The sequence below is a fragment of the Cricetulus griseus genome, assembly GCF_003668045.3.
Source record: "Cricetulus griseus strain 17A/GY chromosome 1 unlocalized genomic scaffold, alternate assembly CriGri-PICRH-1.0 chr1_0, whole genome shotgun sequence".
NCBI classification, from domain to species: domain Eukaryota; kingdom Metazoa; phylum Chordata; class Mammalia; order Rodentia; family Cricetidae; genus Cricetulus; species Cricetulus griseus.
The window spans coordinates 63,761,835-63,784,746 of record NW_023276806.1 but is presented as its reverse complement, the minus strand read 5'-3'; the positions used below and the strand labels follow the sequence as shown (position 1 = coordinate 63,784,746).

General features: G+C 45.7%; 1 protein-coding gene across 1 annotated transcript; it reads left to right on the top strand.

Annotated features, from left to right (window-relative positions):
• The first annotated feature begins 4,482 nt into the window (after nucleotides 1-4,482).
• Nucleotides 4,483-16,053, top strand: LOC100771434 (peptidoglycan recognition protein 3). Its single transcript, XM_035451740.1, has 7 exons — nucleotides 4,483-4,531; nucleotides 6,564-6,765; nucleotides 11,591-11,709; nucleotides 12,574-12,726; nucleotides 13,931-14,129; nucleotides 15,119-15,237; nucleotides 15,875-16,053. The coding sequence occupies exons 1-7, from the start codon at nucleotides 4,483-4,485 to the stop codon at nucleotides 16,051-16,053; spliced, it is 1,020 nt and encodes a 339-aa protein (XP_035307631.1).
• The last annotated feature ends 6,859 nt before the right edge of the window (nucleotides 16,054-22,912 follow it).

The window sequence follows — 22,912 nt, the reverse complement described above, 5'->3', positions numbered from 1 at the left end:
GGTGCACTTCTGGACTTGGGCAACCTGCCTGTGTTCATTGGTTAACTGCACCTACAGGTAGGTTGCTATGGCCTAGAGGCTCTCCCGTGGCAGTTGCTAAGCTCTGTACTTCAGTTATTGTACAGCACATCCAGAGTCCGCTGGCTAACTTGTGATTGGTTTCTTGCCACATGGAGGATATCTGATTTCCTAGTGACTGAGGCAAGGTCAGGAAAAGGTCAAAAGCTCAGCACTTGTTGCTTAGTCAGGGGACTTTGTCTTGCTGGGTCTTTTCTGCAGCCTGTCATGGCTGCCAAAGCAGGGGGTTGGGTGAGGGTCTGGTCCCTTCAGATACAAAAATCCCAAAGTGGAAACATTAGGAAAATGCTAGGAGACCAGTTGAATCCTCTTCTTTAATTAAAACCTTGGAAGTAAACAAGGAGGAAAAAGAACTGTTCTTCCTTTCCTATAAAAGGAATATAACTGGAAAAATGTTAGAGAAACTTTCTCTAACACAGTATTATAATAAGCGCATGAAAAGGAATGGCAGCACTGGCATATGGCCTTCTGAAAATGCTATGAATGAGTGCTTGAGATTACAGTAAGTCAGCACCACAGGAGACCAACTTCCTGAAGAGTCAGGAAACTCACCTGCTTTTCCACACGGAATACCCAGCGCCTCCTGTATATTTGTTTCTCTCTGAGAGTTAAATAGATGAACATTGAATCCCAGGAGTTCGAGGAACACACTCCTTGGTGTTTTGTATTGCTTTATTAGAATACCTAAAGTGTTGTTTTGATTGCATGGGTCTCCCTTAAGAGCTCCAAGATTCCTCAGGCAAGTTGTGCTGGGCTGGGTGGAGAGCAGATGGGGGGATGGCAGAAGGAGGCATACCTGGGATTGAAATCAACAAGAGCATAGCCACAGAGGCAGTGTCTGACTAGGAGCCCCTGCTGTGGGCTTACCAGCATTGGTGGAGTTCTCTCTATGTGCACAGGCTTTCAGCATTCATGAAACTTCATGACAATTGTGTAAATATTGTCATTTCCTCCTAGCAGCTGAGGAAACTGACCCAGGGAAGTAAATAGGAGGGTCTAACATCCTGTATCTGGTGAGTTCAGTGCCACGATGGGACTGCCACTTTTGTATATCTGACTTCAAATCTTTCGAATATTAAGTCATGGCAAGCTTTCTCCAGATTTTGGGTTCCTTAAATGTGAGCAGAAGTGACCACAGTTATTCCAGCTTCCCCTTATGCAGGTAGAACTCAGTCAATATGCCACAGGTATACCCCAATGGCACCTGGTGATGCTGTCGAAATGCTTTGCAAATGATACAGCCCTTAATAGATGGCGTTGAAGGGTGTATATTCCTTTTTAGCAGATGTACTCTCCCAATCAAATCCAAAATTGAGGAAGACTATTGTCTTCCAACACAAGGTCTATAAATTCAGGCCACCCAAAGGGAGGGCTTCTTTTTAAAGGACTTTGTTATTGTTGTTGTTGTTAAGGGATTATCTCTGTTGGTGCATATATTGAAGCAACTGTCTTGATGTGTTTGTGGTGCTGTTTTTATCACAGGAAAGGAGTCATTTACTCATAGGAGAAGGCAAGGCAAAACAGAATGCATGCACACAGCCAAATTGGGACTAGCTCCTAGGCCCAGGACAGTAAGTGAACCTGTCTCTTTCCACCTCTACATCTAGAAGATACCACTGAGAACTACTCTGTCTCGATAGCAATCAATGGTCTTTGAAACCTCCTTTCCCCAGTGTGAGGTAGGCCCTGGGTAGCTGGTTGGCAGGGCTTATTGAGGCGTGCTATTAGAAAGACACTCTAAAGGATGTGGCAATCCAGGTCTTGCCCAGGGAGGAGGAACCTGGGTTTATTCACGGGGTTTTCCCCAGGTGCTGTCAGCCCGAGTCTTATTTCATTTGAGTTCCTCTCAGTGCATCGGGGCAGCAATGAGCCTCAGACTTCTGCCTACCTTTTGTTAGGGGGACTTCTCACTGTCGGCTTTTCTTTGGGAAGCCAGAGCCTAAGTACTGCATTCCCAGGAGGGAGTGCCTTTCTAGAGCTACAGAAATCTAAGGCTGGAGGAGGAGGCACCTGCTGGAAAAGGGGCAGGGACTGGAGGCTAAAGAAGGAAACCGGCAGCCAATAAGGGGAGACTGCACTGGACCTGCTGGGCTGGGACAGGTATTTCTGAATGTGAGCGGTCTTTAGATGCTCCCAAGGAGGCTACACTCCATCAGTGACTGTCTAAACATGGTGAGGGAAGTACTGTCTTGTTTAAGCTGTGCTCCAAACAGGAAAGCTTTCTCTGTTTTTCTAGATGGATCAGGTACGAGCACTCCTTCATCTTCCCACATAGGCAGTTGGTTTTGGATTTCCCTCTACACCTTTTCTTCCCTGTCTTTCAAGCCTTGAGACTTTGCCTACTGTTTCTTTTATGGATAGAGGATGCATAGCAATGTGAGCCAGTCGGGGAGTAGGGAGAGGCCATCAGTTCAGTGGCCTGTTTTCATCCTTCAGAGTTCAGGTGTGTGGTCCACCAAGGTTTGTGACATTAATACTTGTGGTTAGGGAAGCAGAAAAGTTACATGACCAGGATCCAAACTTCCTGTTGACCAGGACTGACACGTTTTCTAGCAGCTTTCTGGGAGGCTATCTGGCAGTGGTTCTGCCGTGAGTAAGTTGGTTCTTGTCTCTGTTGGCTAATGAAGATGTTGGATCTCTCTCACATACCAATGAGGTTCCCGCCCCTTTGTGATGGGCTCACTTGAGGCAGGCCTCAGGGGAGTGGTTGGAGGAAACTTTTCTGAATTAATGGGATCTTGGGTATTATTTGACGTTTTTCTGTGTTGCTCTAGAATCCTTCATATGCTCAATTCTTATGGTGTAATATCAAACCTTTTCATCTGGAGGTAGCAACTGTAGTATCAAAACAGTGCAAGGTGATGTCTGTGACATTTTACTTCAACACCCCCTGCATCATTGTTTCTCAACTGGGGAAAGTTGATGACTTGGTTGGCAACATAGGGAGTGGACATTTCATGCTGAGCATGAGTAAGTTCATTTCTGCCTGCGAAGGCAAATGAGATTCTTGGATCTGGGGAACAATGAAGTAATCTTGCATTTTATCCTTTAGTTCCATTCTGAGAATCTCCACCAACAGAAACAAAAGCAAAGCTGGGGCTTCCATTAGAGGCCCTGGAGTCTGACAGGGCTGGCTAGGAGGAGTAGTTTTTGTCCCTACTCACTTGGGAATTTGGGCATGTTACTTAAACTCTCAGACATATGCTCTCACAGGTCACTTTGAGGCTTAGTGAAGTGTCTAAAGAGTTCTCACACAGTATTTGGACCACAGAATATAATCAGTGAGTGTAAACAGATGGTTATTATCTTCATGTTAAAGTAAAGATTGACCACTCATTCCTCTGAGATCTTAGAATAGGAACCTTGACTCTGTGACTTCCCATATCTCTGATTGTCCAATGGTTCAAGTGGAGCCTACACCTGCCTCTACTTGTCGTTCAATGCTGAGTACTCTGTTTAAGAGATAGCCTTCAAGATATGTAACATGATAAATAAATGGCCCCGAGACAGATATTGGGGTTCAAGTTTCAAGCTGAAGATCAAAAAAGCAAAGCAGCCAGCCACTAGCTCTTACCTCTACCTCAGCTCAGACCAAAGAGGCAGTCCTCAAACTGTTCCAAACTTCACTGCTCCTCAGATTCACTCAGACTGCTATGCTCTCCACAATGTGGCTAGAGACTAACTGCTTCACATGAGACCCTTTGCTTTTTATACCTCCCTGGTGCTGGGATTAAAGGCGTGTGATCCCAAGTGCTGAGATCATCTTTGTGTGAGCTGTTTCTCTTTAGAGCTGAATCAATTTGTGTAGCTCAGTGTGGCCTTGAATTAACAGAGATCTGGCTACCTCTTAATCCTGAGTCCTGGGATTAAAGGTGTGTACCACCACTGCCTGATCTCTATAGTTTGAGGCTGACTTTGCTTTCTGAATCCTCAGGCAAGCTTTAACAAATCATAAATAATATACTACCACATAGATAATTGTCTTACAGGGATTTTGTAAAGGCCAAATATAAAATTGCAGCACTAGAAATGAAAATATCTATACAGGGTCACTATTACTGCTATTGAAGAACTTCAGTTGCTGTAGTCGTCTGCTGTGGAAGGCTTAGTATCAACCACATTAACTGCAAGGTACAAATGTCTCCTGGGCTGTAGAAAGTGACTGTGGAGAGGGCCTGTTAGATATGGACATTAGGCTCCTCATAGCTGTGGAATAACCGAGGTGTGCAGGTGACCCTGAAAAGCCTGAGCCAGGTGCTAGCCCTCAGTAGGCACACAGAGAGTAGGAAACAGACAGGGTGCTGCACAGTTAGCACAGTCGTGTTAACTTCTGTGTCCTCCAGGGCCGGTGCCCTTCAGGACTGCCACTAAGACTCCGAGTTGGTGTCCCGGGACCACTTGAAGATGCTGCCCTGGCTTCTTATTTTCTCTGCTCTGGGTCTCCTGGCGTGTGGTAAGTTTTTCTTCTTCTTACCAGAAGTGCTTTTGTGGAGTGACACACAACTGTCCTTGCGTGGAAAAAAGAGATGCCCCCAGTGTTGTCTTTACTAGAGCACACATGGCTTTGTCACTTGTTGCACTGCTCTGGAAGTGACAGACTGCCATCAGTGTCCTGCCAGCTGCTGTGATCCTCCACAAGTTAGTAGAGGACTCAACTGCATTCTTGAGATAAGGAAGATATCAGCCACTTATTAGAGTTGCTTTTCAATTAATCAACTTATTTTTAATTTATTCTTTGTGTCTTTTACATCTTACCTCCTGATTCCAACCATCTCCCTCCCCACCCCAAGATAAAACAAAATAAAATTTAAGACAAAAAGAGGAGAAAAAAGAAAGAAAAAAAAGGAAGAGGGGAAAATCTGGTTATGGAAGCTGCAGTGTGATGCAATGAGTCACAAAATAAACCCCTTTATACATATATTTTTAGATGCAGGCATTTATCAAAAAGAGTCACTCTTCTGTTATTGAGGATTCAATTAGGTATTGTATTGATTAATTTTCTGTGACAAAATATTTGAGAAAAGATTATACATATACACATACATATATACGTGTGTGTGTGTGTGTGTGTGTGTGTGTGTGTGTGTTTGTGTGCATGAATGTATAACCATAATTGTGGGAAGACACGACGGCAGGAACTTGAGTCATTTGGTCGCTCGTTTCCACAGCTGTGATGCAGAGATTGATGAATGCAGATGCTCAGCCTCCTCTTATTCAGTCTGGTACCTAGCTCATGGAATCTGCTGCTGAAAATTAGGGCAGAGCTTCCCAGTTAACTAACCTAATCTAGATCATCCTTGTGGACATGCCTAGAGACTTGTCTCTTCAATGATTATGAGTCTAGTCACTTTGACTAGAAATGTTCAGCAGAGTGTTCAAATCGCAAATGTGAGGTTAATTTGTAGCTCTAACTGCCTTACCGCTCTCACCACCACCACCACCATCAAGTTAATCCCAGCCCAGAGTTTACATTTGTAAATAAATACCAATTATGTTGGTGGGGGTTGCCTCATAATGTGTTTTATAATTTTATAAAGTGATTATATAAGAAGTAAATATATATGAATTTTGTTGCAGTAAATGGAGCCGAGTTTGGCAATTCTTAAATGCTGGTCATGTTTGCATGTTGTTTGACACAATTTAGCTATCTCTCTGCCTTCTACACTTAGGTAGGCGTGTTACTACTGGGTTACATGGAGTTAGTGTTGGAGAAACTCACAGATCAAAGAATGTATAGTTGATTTTTTCCATGTTGTGTATGAGGACACTAAGGCTTGATGGGGAAATGACTTGCCCAAGTGTGGCAGGGAGTTGGGATTGGCCCTCATCCAGTTGCCTGGTTCTACTTTGTGTCTGGAGTATGCACTGGCAGATGGACAATCTTTACCTCTTAGGGTGCTGTGGGTGTTATTATCCCAATCTCCTGTCCCAGTGAGGCTTTCATACATCCACCTTCACTCAACCCACCCCACAGGGTCACTGAAGCCTTCCCTCGTCCCTAATCAGAGCAATGTTGCTTTCCCTGGGCCACCTGCATATCTACCAACAGATCCAGGGGTAGCATCATAGTGCCACTTAATAAGATGGTTGTCATTATCTTGAACAAACTTAATAGATTTATGAAGTATATACTGGCTCTTGAGACAGAAATATATGGATCACTGTGACTGTTCTCAGAGACAGAATTTAATAAAGGTCATTTTCTCTTGGCTCATTGTGGGTCCTTGCACCCCTTGTTGCTCATGCTCCATCCTTGAAGATACAAATAGTTTCCCAAACAGGTTCAGCAGTTGTTCCTGTTAACCAGGAAACTTGACAAAGCTAAATACAGACCCAGGTGAGTACTGAGCCCAAACTGGGCTGCAGAGATGAAAATGGATAGTTGTGGGTGTTGAAGCTCCCTCCAGGGCTTCCAGACGCCATAGCAGGGGAGCTGGTGTTTTGGGTATGGTCTGCTACATGATGATCTGTGGTCTCTCTTATAGGCAGTCCTACCATAATTTCCCGAAAGGAGTGGGGGGCCAGTTCACTCACCTGCAGAGTCCCGTTGAGCCTGCCTGTGGACTACCTCATCACAGAGCAACTTACCAGGATGCAGTGCCACGATCAGACTACCTGCAGCCAGAGGCTGCGGGTCCTACAGTCCCATTCTGTCTACAACAAAGGCTGGTGTGATGTGGCCTTCAAGTAAGAGGCTGGTCAGGCCTTTAAATGTCTCACTCAATGCTATCCCTTGCAGCATTCTCCTTGTTTTCCTTATTCTGTATTTCCCATTTTCTGGGCTTCATTTGTGTTGTGTTTATGATGACCGAAAAGTGTTAGAAAAAAGAACTCAAAATCCCTGGAGTCAGTAGGAGGAACAACCCTGAGCCATGTATTCAAGGGAGCTTTTACACTGGAAGATCCTGAAAGGACACACAGAAGGTTACAAAACTGCAGCCATCCCCAGGGGCCCCCAGCATGACAGCTCACAAAGGTCTTCATTGCTATTACCCAATTAGGAGCAGTAGGGGAAGAGAAAGATTACTGTCTGTATCACCTAAATGAGAATGTCACAGTCTATGGATGCCAAAGAATTGGTTTAAAGTGGTACATAGCAAGGGGCATGGGTTCAGAATTGTATTGAGACTGTGTGTTTATATAGTCCACCCCCCTTCCCTTCCAGTCAGGACTCATACCCATGAAGTATTTTCCTATTTACTATCCTGAGTGACCACATGTCCCGCGCTAACCATCTCGCCAGCAAAAATGACGCGGGAACACTCCTCAGGATCCTTCTGCAGTAAAGCTTTAATGCGTCTTGAGAGAGAGAGCATAAGCTTACAGAGCGGAGACTCTGAACTCCCCCAAACCCCTCCCTTATATAGGCTGGCAACCGCCACCTCAGACTGTTACTCTCTGACTGGCTGAAGCTCGTCGGACCATATGACGTCACGGGAGGGGCGGAGACCAAGGGCTGGAAAGTTACAAAGTTACCTAGTGGGCATGCGCACTAGCTTGTAACGGCTCCTTACATATCTCCCTTTTTTATTAATTAATGATAAGGCTTCATATTTTTACGAGCAAGTAGGTCACCCATACATTGAGGGATAGAGGCAGAGGTTGTACTTCCCAAATCATACAATAAGACTGTGTACGAGAGTCGCCACTAGGTTGTTAGCTTGACCCAAAGTGCTCTTGACCTGTCCTCTGCCGTTTTTCTGGGAAAGGGAAACTGGGGCAGGCAACCCTTATGCAGGACAACATGCCTCCCAGAGAAGCCTGCATATTAGGCAACTCTCTGTGCGATGCTTTGCTCGACTTCCCTCATGGGCTGCTCAAGCCAGACACTCTACCCTGTGCAATGAGTCTAGGCTCCGGGTGTGCAAGAGCTGTCTGGCCGGCGGCCTATTGCTTAAACATTGTTAACCAAATGTCAGTGGAAGCCCCTTGTTCCAAGGCTACAAGCGCTTGAGCGATCTTAGTTTGAGCCCTGAGCCTACAGACCAGCCAGAGAAGCAACATCAATCCGCAGCAAACGGCTGTGCCAAACATTCCCACCCCCACCCATTCTTTGAAGTAGGAAACAGCTGAGGTGACCCATGACGACAGTCCCTCCGTCAGTGACAGATCGATAGCGGCTCTCAATTCACGAAGCGTCTGTTCAAATTCAAAGGGTCAATTCTGCAACATAAACTGGGAAAGGCTTTTAGACAAATTAGCTGCTTTGGTAAAATTCTCATATTGGATGGAGGTAACACATAGGCCAGGGAGCTTCTGCTCACAGCCTAGTTGGGCCATCTGCCATAATATGTCCAATTGTTCCACATCTAAAGCAAATTCTTTTATCCGGCCCCTTAAGGGGGCACTTCTGAGACTGTAGGATGGCAGCAGCTAACCCTGCATTAGTAAGGGGTCCCCCAAGTTCTCTATAGACCCTAAGCCAATCTTGTAATCCTTTGTTTTTTCTCAGGGCTATAGCTGCGCGACATTCTTGGGTGGCCTGTTCAAAAACTAGCTGTTCAATTAGAGGCATGGCTTGTTCTGAATCACCAAAAATACGACCGGCAGCCTCGGTCATTCTGGCCACGAAGTCAGAAAATGGCTCCTGGGTCCCTTGAACAATTTTAGTGAGCTGATTGTCAACCCCTCCTTTCTTGGAGAGCGCCTTCCAGGCCCTAATGGCCGCGTTGGTGATTTGTGGATAAGCGCCCCAATGATAATTTGTTTGATCAGCTGCAAAACGACCCTGGCCCGTTAACAGGTCAAATGTCCATAGTTGTTGTTCAGGAGTTAAGGCCATCGCATTAGCTCTGGCCTGCTCTTGGGCGGCCTCATGCCAGAGTGCTTTCCATTCCATGTATTGGCCCATGCTGACAAGCGCAGCTTTTGCGATCATCTGCCAGTCAGATGGCGTCAAAGCATTTAGGGCAAGTCTATCTAATTGTGCAAGAGTAAAATTGACTGTGACTCCATATTTCCTGACTGATTCTGCCAATTCTTTTATCTGATTATATTCCACGGGCGCATGCATCCGCTCTCCCTCAATGCCCTCAAAGATGGGAAAAGCGAGGTGCAGCTTTCTTTTTACCTTTTCTGGAATAAAGGAATAAGACTTCAGGCGCGTCTCATAGGGAGGGGGCGCCGAAGGAGCAACCTGTGAGAGGGCTGTTTGAAGCTGCCGTCTTCGAGGTTTTTTGCTACTTTGTATATGGTCATCCAGATGGTATCTTTCTTCCTCATATTTCCCAACTTTTTCCTCAGTATCTAAGACTTCATCTCCTGAGCTTTCAGAGTCATCAGAGCTATCAAGATTTAAGGCTTCAAGCTCATGTACGGGATCTGACAAATACACTCCCTTGTCATTAGACACACCGGGAGGTCCTTTTTCCTTTTTTGGGACCGCACTCGCCCCACCTCTCACTACGTTCAGTTTCTGACATGTAATTCTGGACTTCTTCAAGATTGCTACAACAGCGAAAAAGGTCAAGATGGCTCCGAGGACAAGCACAAAAGCCTCTACACTACCTTCCCAAGATGGCGACAATCCCAAGCCAAAGTCCAGAAAAGACATACCTCTCCGAATCGTACCTCTCTGCAGTTCTGATTCCTCCTTGTAGCCAAGGGGTCTCAGATGGTGCTGACAATGATGAGGTCAATTTCCCGGGTTTTGGCACCAAATGTCCCGAGCTAACCATCTCGCCAGCAAAAACGACGCGGGAACACTACTCAGGATCCTTCTGCAGTAAAGCTTTAATGCGTCTTGAGAGAGAGAGCATAAGCTTACAGAGCGGAGACTCCGAACACCCAAAAACCCCTCCCTTATATAGACTGGCAACCACCGCCTCAGACTGTTACTCTCTGACTGGCTGAAGCTCATCGGACCATATGACGGGAGGGGCGGAGACCAAGGGCTGGAAAGTTACAAAGTTACCTAGTGCGCATGCGTACTAGCTTGTAACGGCTCCTTACAACCACAGGGTATCACAAGGGGATAAGTAGGCATGGGGAATGGTAGGGAGGAGAGCCCATGTTAAAATTAGTGTAAGGCATGATTCTTGTATTTCGCAGCGAGGATCTATTTTGAGGGCTCTATTGGAGACCCCAGAGTTTTTCTCATTACCCTCAAGAATGAGAAAGATAACAAATATGTGAAGAGAAAAAGCCGTGATGGGGGATTGAAAAGACAAATGGAAACAACCTGCCAAGTATCCGTTTTGGAAAGGATAGTCTATGCTTCCACACATTTTCAGTTTTAAGCCTCAATAAGTAAGAGCAGTTGGAGGCTGGCTGTACCACCTGCATCTGTGTTACCAGGGACCTCTGGTCAGCCTTTAATGGAAGTTGTGTTGACTCTATTAACTACAGTTTATCTTCCCATTCCTGTCCCCACCATTGCCCCATGATTGTCGCCCAAGTGTTGCTTATTTTGATCATGGTGTTTCTCAGTGGTTTCAACGGCTTTGCCTCTAAAAATCAGGTTTCTATGATGGTAATGTACACCTCATTTTGATAGTGTGGTTACTGTAGCCAAAGGGAATGTTGACATTGAACTAACCAAGGGCTCTACAGAAGTAACAGGAACCTTCTGGAAACACCACAAAGCAGAGAAGTGGTGGGTAAGCTTCAGTTGCCATCCAATTCTCAGTGTCAGGTGGAAGCCCCAAATGAGCAGGGACTTTACTTGACCTTGGAAAGTGTTCTTTCTGCCTTCAGTTTGTTTTGGGAATTCACAGTCTTGTAAACCGCTGAATATAGCAAGAGTTCTGAAACACCATTTTCAAGACAGATTGCAAAGTACAGAACAGCAGAAGGGACAGAAATAAAAGAAGGGGTAGAAGAAAAGAATATAGACATGATTTAAAAACAAAGTTAATAAAATGAAACAAAACAAATTTCTGTGATTTAAGAGCCTACAGGAACCTGCGAGGAGTCAGTTTAAAGAAATTCTTGAGTTGTGGTTAGTTGTTTTAAAGAACGCTCAAATGCTTGGTCTTATAGTTAAAAACAAAAACAAAAAGCATGGTGGACTAAGCTGGGTGTAGTGGTGCATGTCTGTAATCACAGCTCTTAGGAGGCTGAAGCAGGACTGCTGTGACCTCAAGGCCAGCTTAGGCTATTCAGTAAGTTTCAGGCTAGCCTGGATAACAGGGAGAGATCCTGTTTCAATGCCTGCCTAACCCCAAATAGCAACAACAACAACAACAACAACAACAACAATAACATAGCAAATTAGCCACCAGGCCCTTGAAAAGATGGAAGTAATTGTCTTCAGGTCTTGGAGAGTCACACATTCAAATTCCACTTTGAACAAAGTATTGTTTTTGAAGTGAGAGTCAGGCAAACACCTGTAAGCTAACTCAAAACCAAAATTGAAATATATTCCTATTTTTTTAGGAGGTCTAAAATTGTTTTGTTCTCCATTATTATCTTCTTGAAACTTCACTTTGTTATGAGCCTCTAGGACCACTTTTGGAAAGTGAATTTTCTTGATACAGAGGTTTACCACTAAATCTGCATTTTTGCTTGGCAGCTTCCTGGTTGGGGATGATGGCAATGTGTATGAAGGTGTCGGTTGGCATGTCCAAGGCTTGCATGCTCAAGGCTACAATAATGTCTCCCTGGGCATTGCCTTCTTTGGCAGTAAAATAGGTAACGGCAATCCCCTCCAGACTCAGAAGGTGGCCTCCACCCTTCTTCCACCTTTTTGCCCAACGCTCACCTTTTTCCCTTACCTTGTACTTACCGTCTCTGAAAGTCACTGTTTCTGGAAATCCCTTCTGCTGTTGCACTCTATGACAGCAGTTCTCCTCTTTCCTGGTCTATACGTGCTTGTATATTGCTGCAGCTGCCATTGAGCTCACAGTACGGCCAATGGGATTTGAATCATCTACCACTGCCATTTTAGTTTCCAGAAGCAGACAGCGTGGATTATTTCTTCTTTCAATATCTTTTGTTGCTAGAGACAAAAAGGTCATCAGGCAAAGTACGGGAGTCAGAGAAGTAGTTTTTGATCCTCCACTCCCAACCAGGCAGAGCAGAGTGCAGGTAGGTGTTGAAGGCTAATATGTCAATAAGAGGTATCCACCGCTCTTTACTGGGGATCTTAATGGCATGGGTAAAGGGAGGCTCAGCAAGAATCATATAGGTTAACGATATAAAAGAGGTTAAGGCATGCCTGATCCTAGCAGTTACTCAGTAAATACTGTCACCCTTTCCCACAGGTTAGGGTACTTCTGACTTGGTCAAGCAAACCTTTCCCCATGTATCTTTCATCTGATTTTTAACCTTCTGTTTAAAGGCAGAATAGTCTCACTTTGGCCCTTAGACGAGGTTCCTAATTGTGGTTGCTTAGAGTTCTGGCCAAGTAGTTCATCTCTCTCAGGCTTTCTGGCTCTCTTTTCTCTTCCTGTCTACCAGTTCCTCGGGTCCGGTGGTGCCTGGGCCCTCCCTGTTGCCGCTGTCCAGGCTGGAGTTCCTTACTGACAGCTTTTGTTTCTTGTTGCTCTCATGAAGGCAGCAGCCCCAGTCCCGCTGCTGTATCAGCTGCAGAGGATCTGATCTTCCGTGCCATTCAGAATGGTTACCTGTCGCCCAGGTACATCCAGCCACTTCTCTTAAAAGAAGAGACCTGCTTGATTCCTCAGCATTCAGAGATGCCCAGGAAAGGTAAGGCCCTCAGCCCAGCTCACAGGTCTTTGCATTGCCTTCCAACTACATTTGGGAATGTTTTCTTGTTGGGCCCTCGAGGGTTTCTTGGACCGAGAACCTCTCATGTGAGCCGTAACTATGAAATCAGAAAGTTATTGTTACTTTTTTTTTGTTACGGAGGATTTAGTCAGGGCTTGAAAATGTTAGACAAGTACTCCACTACTGAAGGACATTTCTATTAATTGGAGAAGCTAAGGAGACATTTTTCCCTGGCCTTTCCATCCCACCATAATGGTATTGTCACAGACCCATTCTTGCCACAAATATATGTGTGCTCATGTTTTTATGGAGTCTGCAAGAAGCATGAAGTCTTCAGATCTATCGTACATCTGTGAAAAAATCAGACAAAACTCTCACCATCAAGGAACCCGAGATTCAATCAGGAAAGTAAGAACATGAGAAAGTGTGGAAGTGAGAGGGGAAAGTAAGATGTGGACTGGAGAAGACGTATTTACATACTGTGGGAACACACACACACACACACACACACACACACACACACACACACACGCCTTTCTAAAACCAGCCAACCTTTTCCATAACTGTAGTGCTTAGAAAAATTTGAACTTACAGGTAATGCTGTTATTAGTATGATTATTCTAAGAAACCAAATAATGAAAATAATGTGCTAGTTTGGAAGTAGTGGTCAGTAAATTGAAACCAATAAAATTCATAAGCACTTTCAGTAGCTTAGCTCTCTGCTGACACAGCCTTTTTCTCTGATCCAGTGATGCATTAAATTTGTCTTAGAAATTATAATAAAATTTTGAAATAAAAATTTTCTTGCTTTTGGGCTGGTAGTATCTTCAACAATGATAATTTGTTAACATTGTGAGTTCTTAGTAGACTATGTATTATTTCCACATCAACTCCATTAAAGAGTGAGCTGATTTGCACATATCCACCTTATTGTCTGGCACACATATAAGCATGTGGGTTTCTTGTGATGTGAAGAATACAGTCATGTCTCTGTCTAACCAGTTTGTCTCTTTCTGTTTTCATATTGGTTCTTACATCATTAAAATCCATGGTTTTTGCTCCAGTGTCCTGTTCCAGGCACCTGGCCTTTCCAGACTCCGGCCAAATTTACATACAGGACACTGTCAAGAGACCGGTGTGAACCACCCTCTGGCTCATCACCTTGGTTTTCCCTTTACCACAGTATGCCCTAGTATCATCCCACGGTCTGCTTGGGAAGCCAGAGAGACACACTGCCCTCAAATGAACCTCCCAGCCAAATTTGTCATCATCATTCACACTGCTGGGAGAAGCTGCAATGAGTCTGTGGACTGCTTGGTTCGCGTCAGAGACACACAGTCTTTTCACATAGACAATCAAGACTTCTGTGACATTGCCTATCAGTAAGTGGGTAATGGCCCCTTTTCTTCAGAGACGTGAAAAGCAAAGCTGGGGAGTTCAGAAGTTTTACACAGGTCCCCTACTATATTCTTACGAGAATCTGGACTGGGTGTCACTCAGGCCACAGTTTGGGCTACCTAACCTCTCAGGCATGTTCTCCAGTTCTTTCGGACCAGAAAGACTGAAAATGCTGCATAAGAGGCAGTGAGAAAGCAAGAAGGGTAGAGTAGGGGTGTGCCTTCTTAGATACCCTGTTCTAGCCAACGAGGGGAGACGGTCCTGGCCAGCTCCAGCTTGTTCTCTCTGATGTTAGAATCTTACAAGTCTTCTGCTGCTCACCACACAGGGCTTTTAGCCTCTCTGGGCTCCTTTGTCTCATCTCTATAGTAGGGGACACTTTTCTGTTGAAGACAGGACACGAGATCAAATATTCTTTCCTGGTTCCTTTCAAGCCAGCATTAAATTAAAGAAATGTATCAATCAATGTGATACAGATGTGGAGAGATTTGGGAGATGCTTTGAAGTTTTCATAGGTGGGACTTAGGGTTAGCATACAAGAGACCTCAGTTATTTATTAGGGACTTAAACAATGAATCTTGTGACTAGTGTCGGATGAGTTTGCTTCTACAGTGTGTCACTGATGCTCTATCAGTTTCTGTCACCTCCCGCCCCATCTCGTTGTCAAGGCCAAAGGAAAGAGACTCAACCAAGATGGCTGTGGAAGTTTCAGAACCAGAATGGTCAATGGTCAAAATGCTCATGGCCCATTGTGTGGAGCAAGTCCACAGCCATCTCGGTGGAGTCAGACTCAGTGCTGGGGATGGAGGCACAGTACAGAGCTGTGGTTTTGCTTCTGATTTCTGCACATTGGCACATACAGGACTTGCAGACAGAATGTGGTAAATGGATGAAAGGACAGATTAATGGGGAAAGGAATGACTGGAGAAAATCGTGCTCCTCAGACTTGCTTTGTTTATTTACCCAATCCTAGCTTTCTAGTGGGCCAGGATGGTGAAGTATATGAAGGAGTTGGCTGGAATATCGAAGGCTCTCACACCTATGGATACAATGACATTGCTTTCGGAATTGCCTTCATGGGAAACTTTGTAGGTAAGGCATAAGTGGCATCATGTGGAATACTCAGAAGTCACAGGACAAATGGGGACAACATTGTGATGCTGGAAGTACATGGTAGCATCAGCAGAATATTTTAGAAAATTCTCAGTAAAGGGTGACTGCTACTAGGAGCGTCTCCCAAATAGAATATTTGCCCCCAATTCACCGACATCCACCCAAAACTATCTCACTTTATGTACAAAAGGCATAATACCCAATGCAAGCAGGGAGAAAAGGAGGGAAAAAAGTCTTTTGAAAACATTGTTATCTTTATGTCTCATGTGGGAACTGTGTGTCCTTCTTTAGTAACCATGGCAACAGTGTTGGGATGCATCATTGCCTGTGAGGACACAGCAGAGGATAATTCTGTGAGCTCTATCTGTTCTGCACATACTGAGAAATTGTGCCAGGCTAAGTGTTCTATTCCAGGGCAGTTTTGAATTTTCTAAAGAAAATTTGGCCAAATGGAATTAGGAAACAGAATACTTTTGCCTTTGCTTTGTGCATAATTAGTTATTGGCTATGGTGATTTTGGGATAGACTAGTGTGTGAGATGGGGAAGACTGGAATCTGGGTGCCTGTCACTAGCATCTTTGAGATCTTAATGTTTATGGGTACATGTGTTTTGCAGAAAAGCCTCCAAATGCAGCTGCTCTGGAAGCAGCCCAGGACCTGATCCGGTGTGCCGTGGCTGAGGGGTACCTGACCCCTGACTACCTGCTGATGGGCCACAGTGATGTGTCCAACGTTCTGTCCCCTGGACAGGCATTGTATGACATCATCAAGACGTGGCCTCACTTCAAGCACTGAGGGAGGCCCCAGTCCCATTTGAGGATGCTCTTTCTCTTGATGGGTGTCTGTTCTTACCTCCCACCCTGGCTCAGCACCTCTGTCCCCTCCTGTCCTCACTGCTTCACCTAGTTACCCTTTCTTGTGTTGCAATTACATCTGACATCATCGGTGTCTCCCAAGCTTTGCACTTACCATCCTTGGGGTCTGGGTGCCACTTCTTCTCTTCACCTTCCCCTCCCAAGGGCACCCACCTGCTCGGCCAGTGGGGCTCCCTTCCCTTGTATGCAGCTCCAGGGCTCATGCATAGCCCCAACTCTCCTCTGCGCACACCCCAGTTGTCCACATTTGAATGTTCCCTGTGTTTAAGGGCAGAGGTTCCCTTCAGACGTGTCTGTTCTCTCCTGGGTTATCATCGGATTTTCCAGGACAGCAACTGACATTTCATTGTCTCTATATACCCCCATCAGCTTCTGAGCTAAGCCCGACACATTGCGTGCTCCAGGCGATTGGGCTTTTTGAGTGTTTTCACATGTTGCAACATGGCGAGTCTTTACAACCTCACATTCACTCACTGCTTTGTTTTTCACAGACCCTTTACCTTGGATGCCTTTAGATTGACTCTGTTCATTTGTCATTTTTGCTAAGGCATCCTGTCATCAGGAGAAATAATGTTTTGTTTAGTGGTTTAGACTTAGAGAGATACACCAGCCATTCCTGACCTACACAACGTGGGTAGAAGGCAACCCTCACAGGCCTTTCTGTCAGAGATCCTTGACAGTGAAGTGTTTTCTGGGTAGATAGAGGCTGGGGACAGACTTCCCAGCAAGGGTGAATTTAACACCTCCCATACAGGAAGTAGTCATAGGGGTAGTCATGAGATAACCTCACCCAAATCCACCTGCCACAGTTTGAATGAATCTCTTGACATTCACGTATTAGAAGTCCAATCCCTGATAGGCAATAGTGCTGAGTGATGGGCCGTTTTGGAGGCAATCAAAGCATTTATGTTGTTACTATAAGTGAGTTTGTTAGAAAAAAAACGAGTGTCGTCCTTGTCATCATGCCCCTCCCACTCCCATTCTCCTGTACTTCCTCACTCTGCCAGGGGATGACAGGCAAGAAGGCCTTGGCCAGATGCTGACCTCATAGTGTTCAGACTACACAAAATAAATCTTTTTTGATAAATTACCCAGTCTTGAGTATTCTGTTAAAGAAGCACAAAATGGACTAACATCAATTTTGATTTGTTGACCTTTCTATCCTCTGAAGCAGAGGTCCCTTCTCTTTGACTTAATCCCTACTTCCAGGCCTCAAGGACTCACTGGCTTTGGGGGCGGGGAAATGATATGGTCCCCCGTCTCTGTCAGGTCTCACAGAGGCCTCTTCATGAGGCCTGCATGGTCTGGATTGCTGTTTACTCCAAATTATCTGACTTTACAGATTTTAAATATATGCTATAACTAAAACCAGAGCACTCAGCAGGCAAGGACCTTTCCAAAGTCAGTTCTGAGAAATTCTTCCTAGCTTCCCATCAATCATTTAGAGTAGAGGGTGTACTAACTGCAGCCTCACACGACTGACACGAGGATTAACGAATGGATGTGAGCAGGGATCTAAGAACTCACTCTTGGCGTCCAATCACTGCTCAGCTGAGGCATGCACAGGCACAGCCATCACTGTCTGAAGTGTGATTGCCTGGGAGGGGGTGGGAAGGATGTGCTTACCTAGGCACCAGCCTCAGCCTCAGCCACACGGGGGCGTTCCGTGCAGGCTGAGTTCAAGCTTTGTGATGAGCAAGGAGCAGCAAGATATACCCCAGGCTGGCAGGCCTGAGAGAACCTATGGTGCATGAGAGCTGGGGTGTCCCTCAGGACTGCTGGCCTTCTGTGGGTGGGCCTGGCTCCTGAGCTCATCGATTTGGCGTTTCCCACGGTTTAAGCAGGGGAAAGACTGTGAAGTGAACACTACAAAGGGCAAAGCCCCTATTTTACATAAGACTGAACTTCAAGCATATGGCAGGTTCCTCCTTGCCCAGTGAGTTAAAGGAAGGCATTCTGGGTCTGGGGTGGGGTGTGTTTCCCATCATCCCCTGGTGGAAACCCGTATTTCAGCCTCTTTCTGAGTAAAACATGGCAGTTTTTCCTAACCCCTTCTACCCACTTGCCATCTTTATCACCTCTCTCCTCATGCTCCATCCTGATGCTTCCAGCTCCTCTTGCTTTTAAAGGTACCTTTGGAAGGTTAGCTTTTCCAGAACACCTGCTTCCAGGTGCCCACAGCCTTTCACAGGCCTCTTGGTGGCTTATTCCTCCTCCCGTTCCCCATCTCAATCCTGGCCTCCTTGGGAGCTGTGCCTGCTCTTTGTGGTAACCTTTCCAGGGCCCCACCAAGGGCCAGGCACATTACTGATGCCAGCTAAGTGTCTGTGGAATGAAGGATGGGTGGGGCTTTCAGGGGAGGGTTGTGGCTTCCCACTTAGTCTTGGATACTTGCTGCAGAGTGGAAAATCCCAGTGTTTTTATGAGTCAACCCAGCCCACTTGCTGTGATTTGCCAGATTCATTACAAGTTAACTCCCTAAATCTAGGCCACTCATGGACCCCACCTTGTGGTGGCTTCGTCACCAATTGTGAGATCTAGGGAGTCATTGTTCTCCAGGATCTGTGTGTGCCCCCACTAGGCAGTCTGTGACCTTCTCATTGTGGTGGCCTCAACCCTGGAAGGCACTGGCCTGTTGCTGCCATCCATGCCATGTCCCTTCCTGCCCCTGTGCCTCCCCTCATGCTTCCACGCTCTTCTTCTTGTCCCTTGGCCTGCCCTGTCTGCACCTCTGCTTCCTTTCCTCTATTGTTTCTATCTTTGCTCTTCTCCCTCCGCCATCTTCACCTGTCTGTATTTCTTGTTTTTCCTTTGCCTCTCGGGGGATCTCACTTTCTGTCTCTGCATGGCCATCTGGTCAGTGGTCATCTAGAGAAAAGGCAATGTGCTAGAATGGACAGGCACTGGATGGCAGGGATATCTGGTGGCATCAAACTGTAGCTTGAGAGATACTCCGGCTTCATCTCCACTCTGCCCCTGAAAATTGCCTGTGCTGTGCCCTGAGGCTAAAGTGAAATATCAATACGGGGTCAGCTATAGATGTCCCCTACATGAGGCTACCACAGTTGCTGAGACTAGGAGAAGGGCAGAAGGCCAGGGTGTAGTGGTTCTGGAGAAGGAAGGTGTATGTTCTTTTCAGGAGCTTAGAGGCAGGCAGAGCCGGTCCAGGTGTGTTTCTGGCCCAGCAGGTTCTACTAGGCGGGGCTGAAAAGGGCAGGGACCTACAGCTCATCTTTGAAAAGGGGGAAGGAGTCAATTACATGGAAGGCGTGGTGGGAGGGAGTGCAATTCCCGGGAGGGGTGGCATAAACTTTCCGAGGTCTTTCCACAGTGGACTGAAGTAAGAAGTGTGTCGTCCTGGGCAGGGAGCTGGGGGTCCCTCAAAGGGAGGCTGGGGAACCCTGTGACCCAAGTGATACATCTGTTTTGGAGAAAAGCTGAGGAATCCCCCCACTGACCCTCCCACCCTGCTTGCACCCAGTTCAAGAAATCTGAGTCTTAAGATTCCCACATTAGGAATGACCTGTGTTGTCCTTAGGCACCTTGTTGGTAATTCCCTCCCTCTTTCCCTGAACCCCACCACTCGACTTTCCCACTAGATTACAAACTCTTGAGTGTATGTGGGGGGCATGTTTCTCTGACCTGGCACACAGTAGGACCTCAGCTTGAACCTCAGACTTGCTACATCTGAAGATCTAGGGAGTGGCCATTCTCTATTGGCCTGTCTTGGGCAGGTGACAAGTGCAGTTGTTTTTTTTTTTTTTTTTTTTTTGGGGTGTGTGTGTGTGTGTGTGTGTCTGTATTTGCTGAGCCCCTCTGGGCAGATGTGAAGAAGGGCCCTAACATGCAATGAAGAGATCAGAGGCAAACTGAGCCAGGATCAAAGTGAGTTGTGCTATCCACAAAAAAGAATTCCCAGGTGAATGACCGAGGGCCTCTGTAATTGCTTGTCCTCTCTGTGTGCATGCTCTGTGCAGAGCGGATGCCATGTGTGATTTTGTTTAATCCTTAATACAGCAGAGCTGTATTCCTATCAGATGTGAGGACATAGGATAGGTTTTGTGGGAATCAAGTAACTTTCTTTTTTAAATTATTTTTTATTTAAATTAAAAGCAATCTCCCTCCATCCCCCACCAGGATAAATGTAAAGTTTGTTTTTCTTTTGTTTTAGAAACAATCTTATTTTAAATATCCCCAATGGAAGGCCTCACTATCCTTGGGGAGTAGGTGGGGGTGCATTGGGGGCATCTGTGGGGGTAATGAGAGGATGGAAAAACAATATTATTTTACATGTCAATCCCAGTTCCCTCTCCCTCCCTCCTTTCCATTCCTCCCACCATCTCCCTATCCCACCCCCATCCACTTCCCAGGGAGGGTGAGGCCTCCCATGGGGGATCATAAAAGTCTGTCACATCATTTGGTGCCGGTCCTAGGACCTCCTGCATGTATCTAGGCTGAGAGAGTGTCCCTCCATAGGGAATGGGCTTCCAAAGCCCATTCGTGCACTAGGGATAAATACTGGTTCCACTGCCAGAGGCCCCAGAGACTGCTCAAGCCCCTCCCTCAACAGACATCCATGTTCAGGCGGCCTGATTGTGTCCTGTGCTGGTTCCCCAGCTGTCAGACTGGAGTCCCTGGGCTCCCACTTGCTCAGGTCAGTTGCTTCAAGTAACTTTCTTAAGGTCACACAACAAGTACATGCTGGTGCTGAACTGGGTCACCATTCCTTTGTCACCTCAGCTGTCTTCTGGGTGCTCCCAAGCCTTCACAGCTGGTGACAAATACCAGTGATCCCTGCTAGAGTTAACTGAATTCAAATATTTCCTTTGAACCAACAGTGTACTTCAGTTGATGTTACAGGCAAGACATTGTTGGTGTAGTTTTGGGCTCATGTCCAGAACTGCTTTTCCTGTCTGGTCACCATATCTCACCATCAGCACCACTTCATCACGGTTGCTATTAGCCCACCTCTCACCCATCACGCCTTCACCATTCTGTTTGTCAGCCTCTCTGATGGATTCTGGTTTGTCTTGATTTAGAGTCATGTTAATACTTTCCCTATAATTCTGATCTGTTGAAATCCTTTGAATCTTGGTTCTATCATTCTCTTTGTCATTGCTCACTTCTTTATCCTTAGATCATCATCCACCCATCAAGCATCCTTGTGTATTGGGCAACCTGCCCAGAGCACGTCGATGCAGCTCTCGCAATCTGACCTACAGGAGAACACTTCTGTCTCCATTTTACAGGCAAGAAACAGACTCAGCTGAGACACAGTGTCTATTCCTATGCTATTATTTTGTGTGGGTTTTGCAGAGATCTACCTCCAGCTATCTATAATCCCTGACAGCATTTTCTGTATCCCAGGCTGACTTTAAACTCACTGTGTAACATGGCCTTGAACTCTTGATTCCTCTGTCTTTGCCCCCTTAGTGAGCCATCATGCCCATCTTGCTTCTATGTCTTGTGCTATTCACAAAGGCACTGAACTGGTACTACCCATCTTCAAGCCTTTTAAGTTTATGACTGATGGATGGAGAGGAATGGGGCTGAAATTCCAAGTGTGTGCAGGCTAAACAAACACTGATGATCATTGCTGTTTAGGAATCCAATCCCATTACTGAGAACCTGAAATCGTTTTAGACGTCATCAGTATTCTTACGATGGTAAAAATCTTAGTTATTTAATTTTGGCTATAGGGCAAGGATATCCCTTAATGCTGTTCTTTTAAAATGGCTGAAAGACACTTAAGAAATTGCTCAACATCCCTAGCCATCAGGGAAATGCAAATAAAAATAACTCTGAGATACCATCTTACTCCTGTCAGAACGGCTAAAATGAAAAATACCAATGACAGTTTATGTTGGAGAGGATGTGGAGAACACTCCTCCATTGCTGATGGGAGTGCAAACTTGTACAGCCACTTTGGAAATCAGTATGGCTGTTCCTCAGGAAAATGGGAATCAGTCTACCACAAGATCCAGAAATTCCACTCTTAGGCATATACCCACAGGACACATATTCATACAACAAGGACATCTATTCAACTATGTTCACAGCAGCATTATTTGTAATAGCCAGAACCCGTAAGCAACCTAGATGGCCCTCAACCGCAGAATGGATAAAGAAAATGTGGTACATTTGAAGAATGGAGTACTACTGACAACAGAAAAACAAAACAAAACAAAACAAACAAAAAAGAAACCAATGAAATCTTGAAATTTGCAGGCAAATGGATGGAACTAGAAGAAACCATCCCGAGTGAGGTAAACCAGTCACAAAAAGACAAACATGGTATGTACTCACTCATAAGGGGATATTAGATATAGAGCAAAGGATAGCCAGCTACAATCCACAACCCCAGAGAAGCTGGGAAACAAGGAGGACCCTAAGAGAGACATACATGGTCCCCCAGAGAAGGGGAAACGGACAATATCTCCTGAGCAAATTGGGAGCCCAGGGGCAGGGGAGTAGGGAGGGAGGTAGGAGAAAGAGGAGGGGAGAGGTGGGGAGGAGAACATGAGGGATCAGGAAGATTGAGGTGATAGAGGAGAGCAAGAAAAGAGATACATTAATAGAGGGAGCCATTATAGGTTGAAAGAGAAACCTGGCTCTAGGGAAATCTCCAGGGATCCACAAGGATAACCTCAGCTAAGAATCTAAGCAATAGGGGAGAGGGTACCTTAAATGTCCTTCCCCTATAATGAGATTGATGACTACCTTAAATGCCATCCTAGAGCCTTCATCCAGTAGCTGATGGAAGCAGAAGCAGAGATTCA

Coding starts and splice junctions, on each gene's coding strand:
- LOC100771434 (XM_035451740.1), top strand. CDS start 4,483: ATGCTGCCCTGGCTTCTTATTTTCTCTGCTCTGGGTCTCCTGGCGTGT. Junction 4,532..6,563: donor TCTGGGTCTCCTGGCGTGTG/GTAAGTTTTTCT, acceptor TCTCTCTTATAG/GCAGTCCTACCATAATTTCC. Junction 11,710..12,573: donor CTTCTTTGGCAGTAAAATAG/GTAACGGCAATC, acceptor GCTCTCATGAAG/GCAGCAGCCCCAGTCCCGCT.